At 50.5% G+C, this 18,294-nt stretch overlaps 1 protein-coding gene across 2 annotated transcripts in view; it reads right to left on the reverse strand.

Moving 5' to 3' along the window:
* Positions 1-2,976: 2,976 nt before the first annotated feature.
* Positions 2,977-18,294, reverse strand: part of March10 (membrane associated ring-CH-type finger 10) — a 91,218-nt gene continuing 75,900 nt past the window's right edge. Inside the window, exons 11-13 of one of the 2 annotated variants that reach the window (XM_021213702.1) lie at positions 14,074-14,187; positions 6,596-6,638; positions 2,977-3,384 (exon numbers count right to left, since the gene is read on the reverse strand). In XM_021213702.1, the coding sequence (XP_021069361.1) occupies positions 3,329-3,384; positions 6,596-6,638; positions 14,074-14,187 (213 nt within the window). In that variant the 3' untranslated portion in view covers positions 2,977-3,328. The remainder of the gene's footprint in view (positions 3,385-6,595; positions 6,639-14,073; positions 14,188-18,294) is intronic. The other variant, XM_029546299.1, reaches the window with a different exon arrangement.

Genomic DNA, 18,294 nt, shown 5'->3' on the forward strand with positions numbered 1-18,294 from the left:
TCCCCTTTCCCCACATCTCACTACCCCTCCCTTAGCACATATCCTTTTTTCTTTATCTTTTTATAAACACATCAGGTACCAGGGGTAGAACTTGTGTGGCAAACCCTTTATTCACTGAGTTATTTTTGTTGGCCCTCATCTTGAACTTCTGATCCTCTTGCCTCTACATCCCAAATCTTGCTACCACACTCAGTTTATCCAACTTAGTTTTACAGTTTTAATTGTGCTTACTAAATGTGATGGGTAGTCTGTCTGTATATCTGTACCACATGAATGCCTGGTGCCTGCAGAGGCCAGCAAAGAACAGCAAGTCCTCTGAGTAAATGCTGGGCTATCCCTCAAGCTCCTATACATTTTATTTTCAAGAGTGCCTTGTCCCCATCCCCTCCATGCTTCTCAGTACCAATTCCTGGACAAATATTCTCTAAACCTTAAAAGTCAGTTAAGAACCAAGGGCCATTTTTTTTTCCCTGTGCAGCTGGGGCCTCCACGTTCTATGTTCGAACACAGCACTTGAAACTTTGAGTTTTATTTAAACCATGGAGCTACTGTCAACTCAGCAGCGTGTTTAGGATCTACTAGCAAGCAAAGATATTGTTCATCTTTCTCTCCGGTCTTGGGTCTTGGCAGCTTGGTTGGACCCTCCTTACTCCCCGGAGTTATGTCGTGCTGCTTAAATAAGACATGCGGGGGGGCGGGGGGAAATGGGTCAGGATTTTAGGTCTTCCGAAAAACTCGATTGCTGTCAAGCTTCAGCGCCAGGCTGCAGAGCCTTACCCAGAGCCCCCAGGAGAGAGCCAGGCTGGGAAGCAGAAGCTGTTCCAGAAGCACGGGTCTTGAAGGCAGGAAGACTTTTGTGTGCTCAACCTAAATTTTGTTTGTATATTATAACACCACGATGAACCCATCATTCAAATAAATATTTTTTTCTAAGTATTATTTATTTAGAGCTGGAGAGTTGGGTTAGCAGTTAAGAACCCTTGTTGCCTTTGCAGAGGACCAGGAGCCATCCACACGGAGGCTCACGACTCTTTATAACTCCTTGTTCTGACCCTCAGCAGGCACCAGGCAAATACATGGTGCATTTATGTGCATGCAGGCAAAACACTCACACTCACACTCACACTCACAAGGAAAAGTTATCGGCTCAGGACCCCCAAGACAAAGTTCTCAGCACAAAGGAGATTATTAGCCCCAGAGGGCAGGGAATAAGAGACAAGGACAAGAGACAGAGGAGAAGGTTTCCAAAATTGGGGGGAGGGGAGACAAGGGAGAAGGGGGAAGGGCATTTGTCCCAGGGGACAAAGGATTGCCTCTGGATAGAGAAGAGACAGACATGGTCCATAGGAAAAATGGTGTGTTTTTTGTTTGTTTGTTTTGGTTTTGGTTTTTCGAGACAGTGTTTCTCTATGTAGCTCTGGCTGTCCTGGAACTCACTCTGTAGACCAGGCTGGCCTCGAACTCAGAAATCTTCCTGCCTCTGCCTCCCGAGTGCTGGGATTAAAGGCGTGTGCCAAAGCCCGGTGGAAAATGATGGTTTATAAAGGTAAAAAGAGAAACCTTGTTTTAGGATGAAGTGTTTAATTTTAATTTGGCATGTTAATTAGGAGCCAGAGGGGGCTTCTGATTGCTGGTATTAAATACTTTGATAGCTGGACCTTGGTAGTCAGCCTCAGGAGGAAGAAGTGGCCAAATAAGGTAGTAGACCTTGCTGGCTGGCTTTAGGATGTAATCTAATGGCTTTTAGCAAGGCAGAGGGAATGGAGGAGAAGGGCAAGGCCTGCCAGAGCCAAGCTCACCAAACTCAGCTGGCCAGAGTCCCTTCACATATACAATTAAAATAAATCTGAATAATTAAAACCAATACATCATGGGTTCATTGTGGTATTCTCTCTCTCTCTCTCTCTCTCTCTCTCTGACACACACACACACACACCTTTATACTATAGAATGTCCTTGCCTATTCCCTTCTGAACCCTCCTGCCCCTGCCACCTGAACGCTGGGATCACAGACAGACTCAACCACACATCACCTTTGTGGTGCTGAGGATGTATGTACGCATGGTTCGTGCACGCAAGGTAAGTGTCTCTCTTCATTTTACCTTTTCCTTTTTCCTCCTTTTTCTGTCCTGTCTCCCGTTTTTGAGGACATTTGGGGGGAGCACAAGTATCCCCACCCGGCCGTCACACTCCCACCCTGCAAACATGCAATTCAATGGACCTGAGCCCGTCACACTCCCACCCTGCAAACATGCAATTCAATGGATCTGAGCCCGTCACACTCCCACCCTGCAAACATGCAATTCAATGGATCTGAGCACATTTGTCCTGCTCTGTGACTGTCATCACATAACCTCTGACACCTTCCTCACCTCCAGTTTCTGTTTCCTTTTCATTTCCCAGAGACCACAGATCTGCCTTCTGCCCGGTAGCTTTACCTTCTCTAGAAATCGCATACAAGTGGGATCATAGACTAGGAACTCTTTGGGACGTAGCTTCTTCAACTCAGTGCACATCTTTCCACATTACTCTCTACTTCCCACTATTTTTTTTTTTTTTGAAAGCCTACTTCTGTCTCGGTTTCTCTCTCTAGATTTTTGAGACTAGGTTTTTCTATATTGCCAAGGCTGGCCTCCAATTTATAATCCCCCTGCCCCAGTGCTGAGATTGCAGGAGTGAACCACCAGGCTTGGCTACAGATTCCTCCTTTATGCTTTCCGCCACATACACACTTTCCTTGCAACCAAGCTCTGATCTTTTTAATCACCCTAGGTCTTGTGGGTCTTTGATTACTGAGTCCACGCCCACAGCTGATCCTAAGTGGGACCCACTTGCCCCAGCCTATAGGAGCCGGAGATGTGTCACACTCTGGTGGCGGGTAGCAAGCAGAAACAAGGCGAGTGGGGTGGGAGGCGGAGTGGGAGGTGGGGTGGGACTCAGAACTGTCAGCCTGGGAGGAAATAAATACAAAACAAATGGGAGAATAAAGTCAGTTTACTGAATGCATGGCTCCACTCCACTCAGGGTGGGTGGAGGCCTGAACAGAGGGCCTCAGCATTGGGAGCCCAGGCTGCTGGGCTAAGGGGCAGCAGCAGGGCAGCACACGGGGGACTCAGCTGGTTTGCCTGTGCTGGCTGAGATGGTCCTTGGGGCTGCCCACGGATGCTCAAGCCAGACCCCCAGAAGGAGTGGCACGGGTGAAAACGGTAGCTGCGAACACATTGGCTTCAGTTTCAGTAAAGAGGAGGGAAGAAAGGAGGCAGAGGGGGACACAGAAAGGACTTCTGGGTGGAGAGGTCTCTGCCGCACTCCACGACCAGCTCCCTTGCTAGATGACCCGGCCTGGGTAAACGTTGCTTGCATTACCATCTCCCGACTCGGAACCTAGAAAGCAAGACCATCTCTCAGGCTGCAGGGCCACAGCAGCCGGGCGTGGCACCACTGCCACCTTTTGTCCCACTCTGGCCTGGAACGGTGTGGGGGAACAGATTCTTTAATCTGGGGCTGGGGACTGCCTAGGCTCCAGCTGGGCCAGGAGCAGCCGTACTGCAGGCTGCTCTAGGAATCTATTTCAGATGCCAGTCTGGTGATAAAGTCTGCAGGCTGAATAGTTGGTAGAGCCCTTGTCTTCTCCCAGAGTGATGTTTCCAAGTTAACCCTGCTGCGTGGTGGTGACAAAGAGCAGGGCAGGGTGACACTGGGAGTGGCAGAAGTGTCCGAGCACAACAGATGGGACAGGAGAAGGGTTCTCCTTATTCTCAGAGAAACTCTTGTTCTCTTTGCTTCTTTCTGTCTTGGTTTGAGGGAACGTTCGAAGACTATGTAGAAACACTTTATCACAGTAGAAGTACGGGGAACCTGAGCAAATGACACCTGGCCGTTCACACCCAGACCCTCTCAGCTCTGTTTCTGGTCTCAAGGACACCCCGGCCACTCCAGCTTTCTCTCTCCCTCACCCACAGAGTACTTCCCTCGAAGGCTGGGAGCATCCTGGAGTTGCCCCTCCTGCTTGCCTGGGTTCACCCCACACCTGTGAGCCCTCTTCCTTAGTCTTGGCTCTGGTGATGGTCATCTGTGCCAGCTGGGAAGCAGCTGTCAGAGAAGCTGTGTCAGGAGCCCTGTCACAGGTTGGCTCACACATCTACGGATCTGCCTGAGACGCCCTGTCCTCAGTGTTACTGATGGGGGGGGGGGCTTTTGTTCAGGGAGTGGTGCCCAGTAAGAAGGCTGACTTGAGCACCGTAGGGCCACAGACAGATGGCACCTTTTGTGCCACCCTCTGTGCCCTGACGGTTTGTCCTTTACCTCTGTGTTTACCTGGACTGAACTGGGATGGCAGGTCACAGCTGTGACTCGGTGCTGGCAGGCCATATTAACCAGATGCTGCCAACCAGGTGAGTCATGACAGGCTGGAGGGACCAAAGAGGAAGAACGTGGCCCAGGGGGAGGGCTGGCCTCTCCTGGCTCTACCTCTGACGCCTGACTTTTGTCTTGATAGTGGCTTTGGCACAAAGACAAGGTAAGGACTGCCAGTGGTCAATCATCGAGGTCAGTGTGTTAGTTCCCTCTTGTCCTGGGCTCTGTACAGCCTGGACTGACTCTCCCCTCCCTACCAGTATCTGGGAAGTGTAGGCTGGGGGCAGGTAGAAGGAACCTGGAAAGAACCTGCTGCCTGTGAATAGTCGATTCTGAAGCTGGGCCAGCTCCAACTGAGACAGCAAATGAGTGGTAGACAGTCAGAGGGACCATCTGCGTGGAAGCAGCGGAGAGGAGAGGGAAATGAATGCCTTCCTTCTCTGTGGAGACTTTTTTTGGGGTGGTGGTGGTGGTGGTTGAGACAAATGCTGCGCTATACAGTGCAGCCTGGAACGGAAGGCACCACACTCTGCTTAGACCACCGCGCTGCCAGCCTTGATTCCTTTCTAAGCATCCTCTGGGGATGCTCTTACACTTCCCCAGGGAGAGCAGCCTCCTGTGACAGCAAGTTTAGAAGCTAAGGTTGCCCTTCCCCATCTTGAACCTGTGCTTTGACCCTGAGTCTGGGAGAGCCCCCGCGGGCGGGCTGCCGGATACAGCGGTCGCACGGAGCACTAGGGGGCGCTCCTGCCCAGCCGAACGCTCTCGGACGCGCCCGGCGCCGCAGGTTCCGAACCGGGTAGCGCTGCGGGCATCTTGGAGGCGGGGCGGGGCTCGGGCGACAGGACCTTCTGAAGGTCTTCCAGTTGGGGACCAAGCCCTGCTGCCTGTCACGTCTCTGTAGGATCAGGAGGCTCTCGCCGAAGCCACGCTGAGAACCCGTGCGCGGACGCCTGGCCGAGGTGCGGTCCCTGGGAGGTGGTGTGTGCAGGCAGCGACACAATGGTCTTTTAGACACCTTACCGCCGCCTTCCTGGGCTGCACCCAGGCGGCAAGGCCGGGTTCTGAGCACCCGGGCGGTAGCCCTGAGATCTCGCTCAGTTGGCCTGGACCCCACATCAAGTAGGGATTGGGGCTCCAGGAGCTCCTTTTGTATGAATAAGGGCCTTCCCCATCTCTGAGCACCGCGAGCCTGGCTCCCTAGGACTGCGTGCCCTGAATAGAAAACTGGTTTTCCTAGGGATGCAGTCTTGGCCCCACCCTGGGGAGCTCTGGACTGGTGCAGTGTCTCCTCTGGTCAGGTATTTATTTGTTGTGTGTGTGNGGGGGGGGGGGGGGGGNGGTAGGGGAGGGGTCCACAAAGCATCCCTGCAATGGGCTGCATCAACCCTGCCTGTGGGCTGTGCATGAAAGACACATTCCAGAGCCCCACCCCACCGCTGGAGTGGAGTCTGTGGGAGGGCCCAGGAATCTGTGTTTAGGGTAAGTTCTCGAGGTTGGAGATGCCAGCGTGGGAATCACTCTCCTAAAGCTCTCAGGGCAGGGCAGGCTTTTGTAAATTGTCTCCTTGAAGAACCCAGAGAGACCCAGTTGTCACATCCCTCCAATTCCCTGTGACACTTATTCTCTCTGTGGATAGAGTCTTCCTTAAGGCTTGCCTCTGAGCCCTCTGCTCCAATTAGGCTCATCTTCTCCAGGTGAATCTCTATGGACTAAGAAACCCGTCTGAAGGAGGCTGGAGGCCTGTTGGCTTTGTTCAACCTCTGAATCCAACAGACCCACTCGATGTGCTTAATGTCATCCAAATCCAATCAAAACACTTGCTTGTCAAAGGAACACGCTCTCTTTGGTAATGGCTAACCAGCCTGCTTTCAGGATCTGGGAAGGAAAATCCCAGGCAGGACCCTGGCAGGAAAAGCAAAACAAAACAAAACACCCAACCAACCCTCCATCAGGGCTGGACGCCAGAGGCCCTAACAAGGAAAGCGCTCTCTTCCGCCTACTTGACCCTTTCCCTTGGTTTCAGGATGAATTAAAAAACCTTATCTGCTCCACATCCAGCCGTCTTGATTGATTTTCAGCTAAGCCTAACGTTTCCCAAGCTTGGTGGGGTTATTTTTGCCTCTGGGTGGGGGTCATAACTTCCTTCCAGGTTGTTAGGTTCAACACAGGAGCAGAAAAGGAGCAACCTAGCAGACACCCTTAGAGGGGGCAGGACAGGATGCACCCCCAAACCTACTTTCATTTTCTTCTGGTCTGGGTTGTGGGTAATTTCTTGACAACTGTGAGAGAGAAGACAGTGAGACATGAATTGTTTTTACAATGCAGCTATGAACAGATGTGGACCTCCCTGGCCTCGGAATGTCCTAGAACTCCTGTGACTCGCCACGGTGCTGAGGATCAGGGCTGCTTTTCTGCACCGATGGAGATCAGCTTGTCCCAAGGACAGTGCAGTGATAACCCGGGTCACCTTTGCTGCTTCGGGCTTCTATATTTGGCAGTGTGAACAGACTTGCTTCCTTTCAGCAATTGATCTGAATAGCAGAATCCCTTTCTGATGGTCCAGGCACAATTTACAGGCTGCGGGGAGGGAGGCTGTGCTAATTGGCCACTTGCCTCGACACTGGCTTTTAAACAATCACTTGTATTCTCTGCTCGGCAGGAAGCTGCCGACCCATCCAGGCCCTGGGCTCTCTTTGTTCTGACTTTATGGCATTTTATGCCACAATAAGAAACACTGTGGACTCCATGCGAGCCATTGTGCCAGGCTGCAAGGATGTGGGCCCTGTTGCAAAGGGCTTGGTGCTTCCCTGGGAAGAACAGGGACTTTGTGACAGGCTAAAGACAAAACAGGGGGTGCTGGACAATGTCACAGGACAATGCCACTGGCCAACTCCCTGGCCTGGGTGGAGGCACTTCTTGTCCACAGGCTCTTTTCTGTGCCCGAGGGAGGGACAGAGGAAGGGTGGGATTCCGGCTAGAATAGCGGGTCTTGGTAACCTGTGGATTATACATCGGATATACTCTACTAACCTCTGATGCCAATGCTCTGGGCGGCAGAGGCAACCTCACTCTGCCCTGAGATTCTGTGGCAGGTGCTCATAGATATACACAGACAGACATCTGACCAGCCCTCCCATGTCACTAGGTGTCCCTGCCCTGACAAGCAGAGATCCTTTCCTAACTGTGGGTCAAACCTGAACTTTCCATGTTTGTGTAGATTTGACTCCTTGAAGCAAGAATTTGTGTTGTAGAAATAGTCGTAAATGGGGGATGGTCTACAGGAATGGATGGACCTCTGGCACCCGATCTGCCTCTGAGGCCAGCCAGTGTGCTCCTTGACCTCTGGTACCACCCTGGGAGGGGACAAAGGGAGGGCACTCTCTCCTGAAGACACCAGTGATCAGAGACAAGAATCAGACCAGGAGGAAGGCCATGATGGAGGTCTGGGGGAGCTGACTCGTACCAAGTGTCCTGTGTGGATGTGAGAGGGAAATCCATTTAACCTCACCATCCAGACCAGACTGTGCCCATCCGACTACAGGATGAGCTGGGCTGCATGGACCAAGGCTGCCAGGGTCCTGTGGTCCCTGGAGATGCTCCTGACATAGACACCTGAGGAAGGGCCAGCTTTCTGGTGGGCACACAGAATAATATCAATGCTTCCTTCAGCGAGCGTGCATGCGTGCGCGCGCGCGCACACACACACACACACACACACACACACACACACACACACACGAGCACTTAAGCACACAGTGGGGGAGGGAAGAAGAGAATATTATCATCCATGCTCTGTGCTGGGTTCCTTATCTCTTTATGCCACACAGCTGGGTTCGTCCAGTCTGCCATCCGGGTGTCTCCTGCACGTATCATTCAAATACCAGGATATCAGGCCCAGGCTGGAAACTGTCCAGTAGCCTCCAGAGCCACCCCTCAGCCTTGCAGCCCTGCACCCTGCCTACACCTCAGGCTCACTTCCTGCCAGCCCCTGCCACACAGCTTCTAGACATCCTCTGACCATGCAGGTTCCCATATCTCCATGCTGTGTCTTCTGCATGGGGGTCTACCTTCCCAGCCCACCCACCCCAGTCTGTCTGCCACGATCTTTGAGATCCAGGCTAAGCATCATCTTTGCGTTTCAGCTGACAAAAGCCATGGCAGCAACATTGCCAAAGCAGGAAGGACTGACAGCAAAGGGCACACCCTGCGGGGTCAAAGGTCAGGCTTTCCCAGCAGCAGAACGGGAGATCCCGCTTTAAGTGTGTGTGTGTGTGTGTGTGTGTGTGTGTGCGCGCACGCGCGTAAGCCAGAAAAGGGTGTCAGATCTCCTGGAGATGGAGTAACAGGTGACTGCGAGCTACTCAAAATGGATGCTGATAACCAAACTTAGTCCTCTGCAAGGGTAGTGCTCCATCTTCATGGCTGTGCCATCTCTCCAGCCCCAGGTGCTCCCTCTGTAGACGCTGAGCCCCTTATAGCCAGCATTCGTCTTCATTACTTCTGTATTCCCAGGATATAATTTAGAACTCGGCACACAGTAGGTTCACGAGGTAAATGAGTATACCTTGAATTCTCTCTACAGATGTGTACTGTCCTTTCTCTAGAATGACACTCAAGACTTGCTACCAGAAAGAAATAGATTCTGATTCAGGAATTCCTTGGACTGTGAAGCCCAACTGAGCATTTTTACATCCCAGACACTTTCCGGGCACCAGAGACCCACGGTTCCATGCCCAAGTTGATAAAGAATAACCACACACCTCACTGTAGCTTTCTTTGGCACCCAATGTCCCTGGAATATATAGCGCCCAGTGCATGGTTTGCAGTCAGACATGGGTAACCCTGTGTCTAAATGAGACAAGTTTAGAAAGCCTGGTTTTATCTTCAAACAGCACAGAAACTGTCTGTTGCTGGGACCACAGGAAACCCAGTAAGGCCCAGCTACAGAAGATGTGGTATTGATTTCACAGTCTCTGTGTGCTCACTGGGTTCTCCAGGTATTATATTCTTATTTTGTTTTTACTGTTAAGGCCTAGGTAACTGCTACCTGGCCAGCCTGCAAGTTTTACTAATATTATAAGGAAATTTCCTCCTACGTTTCTGTTGCTACTAGGAAACTTTCTCGCGCCCAAGCTGATTCCCTATTCTGTTATGTTCTGTGCCCTTGGAAACCAGTCACCATAGAAGTCAGTAGAACTAACTGCTTTGTAGAGTTCCCCACATAAGCTTGCACCCGAAGCAACCTCCCAGCAGTGATCCTGCACCTGTGTGTGAGCTTTTATGGTATTTGATTTTATAAACTGCCCCTGGGATGGACTCCCAACATAAGAGAGACACCCACATCAATATAAGAAACTATCTGGAATAAGACTTCCGTTCTGAGTAGTGGTTGAGTAAGGCTTAAGTTCCTAAGACCTCCCTGGGAACTGACATCCTACTTGGCAGAGACATGTATGTGGGTAACTGACATCCTGGTTGGCAAGTTAAGACATGAATGTTAGACAAGTCCCATCCTGGTAGGCAAGTTAAGACATGAATGTTAGGCAAGGCAAGTCCCCTGCCACAGTTGAATACCACAACCAATGGGGGGCAGAGTAAGTGTATAACAAAGATATGTTCCTAAGGAAATCCCCTATCCCTAAATCCTGATTGGTGGAATAACTTGGCCCAGATGTTGGTGGATTTTACGGTTAAAGCCCTGTAGGATCTTAACGCAGCTCCTGAGCCCGGATCGTGGCCCTGACCAGCCAGTCCTAGGCCTACGCTTCACAAACATCCGTCTCTGACCAAGGTTGCTGTTCATGTGGTTTGTGAGGCGACTCCTGGACCCCAACATTATAGATAAATGGATTTTGTCTCTTAACTTGACCTTAAGATCCTCAAAGAAAGGGAGGCATCAGGGTATCACGTCAGGTCATACAGTCACTTTCTTTGATTGAGTCTCATCTGTGAGAGTTAGTTCCCATTGCTGGCTTGATTAAGAAACACTTAGGAGCTAGAGAAAGTCCCCAAGGAGCTGAAGGGGTTGGCAACCCTATAGGAGGAACAACAATATCAACTAACCAGTACCCCCAGAGCTCATGTCTTCAGTTGCATATGTGGCAGAGGATGGCCTAGTCAGCCATCAATGGGAGGAGAGGCCTTTGGTCTTGCAAAGATTCTATGCCCCAGTACAGGGGAAGGCCAGGGCCAGGAAGCGGGAGTGGGTGGGTTGGAGAGCAGGGCGGGACTTTCGGAATAGCATTTGAAATGTAAATGAAGAAAATGTCTAATAAAAAATTATACAAAAAGAAAAAAAAGAAAAAGAAAAAGAAAGAAACTCCTAGGGTGTTAATGAGGCTCATCATGGGTGTGTCTGTGAGGGAGGAAGACCCACCCTGAATGGGAGTAGAGCCATCCCATGGGCTGTTGTCTAGGACTAAATAAAGAATAAAAGGAATCAGGCATGGTGACACACACCTTTACTCCCAGAACTTAGAGAGGGGGAGGCAGATGGATCTGTGAGGTCATAAGCCAGCCTGCTTGGTCTACATATCAAGTTCCAGGCCAGGTGGGGATACACTGCAAACTCTTGCCTCAAAAAACAAAACAACAACAAAACGTTAGAAGAGAAAAGTCACTCTTCATCTCTCTGTTTTCTAGTCCGCTGAGATGTGAGTGGGCTTTCCCATGATCCTGCCGCCACAGACAAGCTGGTCTCGCCACCACGTGCTTCCTGCTATGTTGAATATATGTTCCCTCGAACTATGCACCAAAATAAATCCTTCCTTCAGTTGCTGTCTGTCTATCTGTCTGTCTGCCTGCCTGCCTTCCTGCCTTCCTGTCTGTCTGTCTTTTTTTTTCCAGGTATTTTATCACACTGATAGGAAAGTGATCTATCACCTCAGCCCCACTACCCCGGGGACAGTACAGTGCATGCTGCATTGAGGAAGTGACAGTCACCACCCTGGAGAGCCTGTGTCACAGGGTCTCGTCATGACACAAGCAAGAAGCCTGCTATGGGGAACTTCTCCAGTCCCACTAGCAAAGGAGTGAGGCGTCTCTTCTGATTCAGTCCATTCCCTTTGCCAAGGGCTACCTACTCCAGTTCTGGGAATCCCAACACAAAATCCAGAAGCCAGTGGATTTGACATTCTACTGGCTTCCTGCTTTCGTGTGAATGATTCTTTTTTAAAAGATTGAGGGCTGGAGATATGGCTCAGAGGTTGAGAGCACTGATTGCTCTTCCAGAGGTCCTGAGTTCAATTCCCAGCAACCACATGGTGGCTCACAACCATCTTAATGAGATCTGGTCTGTGTATGTGTCTGCTTTCAATACGGGCTTCCTCTGGGACCACATCAAGGGAGGCTTTGGGATTCTTTGGCATTCTCTCTCTCTCTCTCTCTCTCTCTCTCTCTCTCTCTCTGTGTGTGTGTGTGTGTGTATGTATGTGTGTGTGAGAGTGAGTGAGTGTAGTGACTAGGAAGGCCAGAAGAGGATGTTGTTCTCCTAGTGCTGGAGTTAGGCTGTTGTGAGCCCCCTAATGTGGGTCTCCTGCAGGAGCAACGCGTCTTAACCGCTGAGCTGTCTCTCCAGCCCCCGTGGAAGCCTCGTCACTGGCTATTTATAACCGGTTACTGCTTCATGCTCGGAGTGGGTGAGATGTGTTTCAAGGTTTCCCAAGTTAAATGTGAGCTGGTTAAGTGTGAGAAACTGGTCCCTTCCGCTCTGGTTCCCAGCTTGCCTCTGACACAGCTTATTCCTCGTCCAGAACAATTTGCCAGGAGTTTCCTGCGATGCAGTGCTGGAGGGCCTTGATTTCCATCCGTGAGCCGGTACTGTCGGGTTTTTTTTTTGTGGCCTCACTGGGCGATGTTGCTTCTGTTTGCTGGCCATCTGTGACCCACATCGACCCAGATGCTTCGAAGTTCAATGTTTAATAAAAAAGTTCTTTGAAAGATATGGGATTATGAAAATGAAGTCACAGAAATGTTAACAAAGGACCATTTCCTGCTTCCGGTACTTTTCCTTTTCCTTTTTTTTTTTTTTTTTTTTTAATATTTCTATGAAGAATTTATGCCACCATTAAAACCATGGGAGGTTAAGAAAGGGCAGGCCTGGGTCACAGAGAGGGTGAGATTCCTCCAAAGACAGGTTGGCAGAAACCCAGCCTGTTTTTTTGTTTGTTTTTTTTTAATTGAACACTCAGGGTCTGAGGAAAAATTTAACCCAGGAAAAAGTTGAAATGGGCCTATAATTCCTGTGACCAATGGAAGAAGCTAAATTCAGCATTTTCTCTTTTAGAGACTGTCTCACATCCTAGGCCAGCCTTGAAATTGCTATGTAACCTGAGGATGACCTTGAACTTCTAATCCCCCTGCCTCTGTCTCCTAAATGCTGGACTATGTTGCTGGTTCTGCCTTGGGTGGTTCTGGGGATCAAACCCATAGTTTCGTGCATACTGGACAATCACTTTATTAACTAAGCTGCATCTAGTGTGAAATTTTGCTGTTTCACTTTTGAAATAAGGCTTTACTATGTAGACCAGGCTGGCCTTGAACTCAGAGTTCCATCTGCCTCTGCTGTAGGGATTAAGGGTCCTGAATCCAGTGCTTTTAATAGAATGGTTCCATGCAGCTCACAATGGTCCTCGGAGCCGCGCTTATATAAAGAGGCTGCACTCCAGCCTATGGGCAGTGATGGTGTTGGGAAATGTCTGCAGACCACCTGACGAGGAGGAGGGAGAGGGGGAAAACAGAGAAGGGAGGAAGAGAAGGATAAAGAACAAAGCAAAGAGAACGAGGGGTTCAGGGCTGGGATGCAGATGACAGAGAGTGCATCCAGGACCACCAGAGGCTTGGCCACTGCCATACTGGCTCCTCCTGCCATACCCCAGCATGAAGAGCAGATATCAGGAGAAAAGCCTTGTGGGGCATCCTGGGAGTCCCAACACTGGCAGTGCAGTCAGCCGCTGGCCTGACTGGGCTCCTTCCCTTTCCTCACAAAGCTCTTGCCTCGTGTGGCCATAGGCGGCCATTTGATGAAGTGAGAAGTCACCAAGGGCAGCGGCGCTGAGACTTCACTTAAGTCCAGCTATCCCTTTCTCCTGTGTGATTCTTTCTGGCTCCACTCGTTAAAGGATAGCCATTCCAGTGCATACATGGTCACTTGTGAAACAGGGGCCACCATCAATGCCTTTACTTCTCAGCCTTCCTTCAGGCTTCAGGGATGGACACACATACAGGGACACACACACACACACACACACACACACACACACATGCTATATCCTACTGTCCAAAACACATCAGCAGAGCTGATATCTCAGAGTGTGACCGCTCACAAGCTCTCCAGTGTGCAATGCCCTGCTTCTGCACAGCTGCACAGCTGCACAGCTGCACACACGCCCTCACAGAGCATACACTTAATAGCCTTTTTGCACACCTCTATTTGGGGGGGGGGCGGTTGTCCTAGAGACTCCTTCGCTGACATGACCACTGATGACCACTTACTAGCTATTTGCATTTGACACTTAGGAGTCATGTGATTATAACTGCCTTCAGTCAGAGGTCACTGCACATACACTTAGTGGCTACTAAATCTTAGGCCTAACAGAGTGACAGTCCCAGTCCTCATCAAGTGACCATAAGGACTTCAAGAGATGCATGTCTAGGAAACAGCATCACGTGGTGTCCTTGGCTGTGCGGCACGCTCCTCCCAGGGCCTGGACTTACCCTCTCTCTGGAAGCCCGCCTGTAGTTGAGTGTCATGAGCTCCGCGAACCTCTGCTCATACAGGTGCAGCAGCAGCACCAGGTACAAGCCCGAGTTCATCAGCTCACTCTGTGCCTGCACGTGGAAGAGAAAGTCCAGACGTCATCTCCAAAATAGTCATGCGCTCAGCCATGGGGGTGGAAGGTAATAAGCGTGGAGGAAGCAAGAAGAGGGTTAGGGGAGGGAGAGCCCAAGTCTAGAGGAAGGTCTGCCTCCGGGAACCACGGGACCGAGCTGGAGGAGGCCCAGGGTGGCAGAGCACATTCCCTCCTGCAGTTCTCTGTCACCCATGGGAGGAGGCTCTGAAAGTCCATTTGCCAGGCTGATTCCTATCCCACTGTCCTTTGTGAGGTGTCACTGAACCCTGTACTGTGGGTTGAACAGGGCAGAAAGCCTTAGGGTTTGCTGCTGGGACCTGATTCCTGAGTTCCAGAATGGGCCCTGGTCACAAACAGCTACAGCAGAGGTCATTTTGAGAGGTTGGTTGAGTGCAACCTTGGTGGGAGATGTTTTTGATGGCAGGTGGCAGGAGGGTGTTAATGACAGAAGGGTGCGTGTATGCGTGTGTGTGTGTGTGTGTGTGTGTGTGTGTGNGAGAGAGAGAGAGAGAGAGAGAGAGAGAGAGAGAGAGAGAGAGAGAGAGAGAAAATTCTCTCCTAGCTGGTGTGGCTAGCGTATGCTGCCAGGTGTTTGTTTTGCATTTTTAAAAAGAGGTATTTATTCCTTGAGCATTTTATACATGCATACAATATATTTTGCTCATATCCACCCCCAGTCTCCTACTAATCCTCTCAGACCTTTCCCCACACCCGCTTCCCAACTTTATGTTCCTTCCTTATTTCTTATCTTTTGTAACCCAGAGTCCAATGAGCTCTGCTTGGATGTGCACAGGTGTGCGCTGGGGCACGGGACTCTTCCCGGGACCACAGTCCTGGATCAGCGACCAGTTTCCAGTGACTCCTGCTAGGGGTGGGGTCTCAGGAGTCTTTCCCTGACCCTTACCAGTATTTGGGATTTTCACAAACCTTATGCACAGGCTGGGAAGATGGTGAGGTGGGGAATCAGATCAGGCAGAAACAGTTTGGACATTATATTTTCTCCTTTCTCTCCTGTCCTTCTCTCTGTAGTGTCTCTGTCTGTCTCTGTGTGCAGTGTGTGTGTGTGTGTAACTGCTGGTGTCTTGGTCAGGAAAGCTCTCAGAAGACACACTTTACAACCCTGCCACGTTGGGTGTGCTTCATTTTCTCAGACCTTCCTTTGCTGAGAGAACAGGCTCTGGACCTTAGTTTGGTATAGTTCTGCATGGACTTGTCGACGACCTCACCTCACCTACAGCCCCTCGCGTCTGCCTGTCTAGTCCTGTTTGCTTTCCTAGAGAGGATACCTCACTAGGGTCTCGGCTGGCTCTGGGAACCCCAGGGCCTTTGCTCGGCTTTCCTTTGGTCTGTTGGTTTCAAGCATTTATTCTGTATATCACTTGGCATTGTCTATAACTTTGTTAGAGATCTCAGTGACGTCACTTCCTGTGGGACCCTTCTTGCGAGAGCCTCATTTGTCCTAGGCATTTACTCTCTGGCTCCTAAATACTCGTCTCTGTTTTGTACTCTGGATCTTGTACTTGCAAATGCTTCTGCCATTTGTCGGCAAGCCGGTTGTGTTTTCTTCTTGCTGGCTCTTGAAACAGAAGCTGTCATTCGAGGGCTGGACATCCGGCCCGTGGCTCTGTAGTTCCTTGGTTGTGCTCCAGGGCCCTTCCCAACTCATCCCTCCCAGGAGCACTAGTAAGGACTCCCCTCTGCAAGGGGAGGAGGGGGATGAGACACCCTATCGTCCCCATCCGTTCTCCCACCAAATCCCATGGGTGGTGGTGGTCCAGGATAGGCCAGCCTGTACTCGGGGAGCCACTCAGCCACAGGGGACAAAAATCCTCTGCTGAGGTCAGGACCTTTTATAGCGTCCTTGGGAAGGGTCAGAACTATTGACAGTGTCCAAGTTAGCAAAGCATAGACTCCACAGGGCGGCCTCTTCGGGCAGCTCACCTTCTTCCTGAAGCCGCAGAGCTGCTTCGCTGACTGTCCCCCTGTTCCCGGTCGATCAAGGGCAGCTCAGGAGGCTGGAGCAGAACCCAAGTCTCCTAGGACCAGGTGGCTGCCAGGAGAGACTCAGAAGCCGAGCAAGGATCCATGTGCCTGCCCTTCCTTGTGTTTGGCCATCTCCGGTTCTTGGTGTGACAAGTGACCTCAAGGTCACTGTGCAAGGCCTCTGTACTGTCTGTCTTTCAGGACTGAAACTCACTGTCGAGAGCACTTAGACTTCTATTTTCAGTCTTTGATTGTGAGTGTGTGTGCACATGCACATGCATACATGCACACGTGAACATGTGCTCTTCTGACTTCTACCCCAAACAGGCATCTTGCTTTTTTATTAGCATTTTCCATTTTATCCCTATCCGCCTTCCAAAGCTTCCTCCTCCTCCTCCAGGAACCCTTTCTAATGAGCCAAATCTTACCCCTCTCTCTGATAGAGGGTTTTCTCTCTGCTAGAGGGTTTTCTCTCTTTGTTGGGGTCAGGCGTAGGGCTTTTGGAGCAGCCTCTGTGACATGAGATGGCAAAGCAACCAGCTACAAAATGGCGTGGACTGTTTGGGTTTGTCAAAGCATTCAGGAAAGCCATTTACTTTCTATGGCTCAGTGAGGTCTAGAGGTATGTGGATGGGAAAATACCCGCTGATGTTTTCTGCAGATAATTTGAAAAGTCACTTCTAGTAGATTGGCCTCTTCTCTGTTCTGTGGGAGGGAACCTGTCACTCAAGCCATAAATATCCTCTGCATAATGCACTGCTGACTCTGGCTCTGCTGGCCAATCAGAGAGAAACGTATTAGCATGTGTCCACTGCAGCAGATCGATCCCAGGGTTCCTGGGAAGTGTGTTTTGGAGAGTTATTCACTGGTGCCACCCCTGACCTGATCTGGGTCACTCTGCCTCTCATGTGAAGTTCCTTTTGTCACCAGCCTGCAGAACAGGGTGGGGCCGTTAGGGCGAGATGACATGGGCATTGTGGACAGGACCTCTGAGAGCCTCTCTGTCTAGTATCCATTGCCTTTCCCCCCAGCTCCTGTTTCTTGGTTTCTTTAAAACTAGTTACTGTACATGTGTGTATACAGGTATGTGTGTGTGTGTGCACATGTGTGCGTGTCATGGAAGGCAAGTAGAGGTCAGAGGAAAACTCTGTGGAGTCAGTTTCCTCCTTCCTGGGGTGGAACTGAGGCAGCCGGGCTGGAGATACAAGCATCTTTAGTAGAGGAGCCACGCAGCCTGCCTGTTCTTTAACAGTCATTGTGGTCAAGAGTTGGCTCAGATGGAACGTGTCAGCATCCAGATCACAGGGGACGGAAGCTGACAGCAAGGCTCCGTGTTTTATGACACCTTAAGTGTGTTCCAGAGAAGCCCCAGGATTTAAAGGTGATTAGATGCTTGCATGTCTAAGGACATCAGTCCTTGGCTGAGATGAGGCAAAGTCAGGCCTGTGCTTCAGAGAAGTGACGAAGTGATGGCCAGAGGCTACCAAGACCCTGGAGTGCCAGAGCAAATGTGGCAGGGGTGCATCTCTGGGAGACAATGGGTGTGGTTCCTAAAGTGCTCTAGGGTGAGATGGGTGGCCCAGGGCCATTGACACTGTGACTTTAGGTAAGCCATTTTAACTGTGCAGTGTGAGGGTGACTCCAATTCATAAAAGGGGACAGGTCACCTCTGTTCTGCCTGTTTTCCTGCAGGCGTTATGTAAATTGAGCTAACACAGGTGGCCTTGATATTTTGCAAAACAAATATATCCTGCAGGAGGCCAGGACTAAAAGTGGGGTTTTGGGAACACTGTGCCTGAGGTCTGTGGATGACCCTTTTGCACCTGGACTCCTGGGGTCTGGCCCAGTGCCTGGGCACAGTGTGTATTCAGTAAACATATGTACAGGTGAACCAAGTATAAAACTTGGCTTTTCCACAGCCCTTTCTCTGACTCTGTGTGTGTGTGTGTGTGTGTGTGTGTGTGTGTGTGTGTGTGCGCGCACACACAGTTCTGCTCACTTGTATTCTTCATTAGAAGGCAGTCTTGTTGGTCCTGGGTATTCTAGTATATCCCAGCACTATGTGTGTGTGTGTGTGTGTGTGTGTGTGTGTGTGTGTGTG

The sequence above is a fragment of the Mus pahari genome, chromosome 14, assembly GCF_900095145.1.
Source record: "Mus pahari chromosome 14, PAHARI_EIJ_v1.1, whole genome shotgun sequence".
Taxonomy (NCBI): domain Eukaryota; kingdom Metazoa; phylum Chordata; class Mammalia; order Rodentia; family Muridae; genus Mus; species Mus pahari.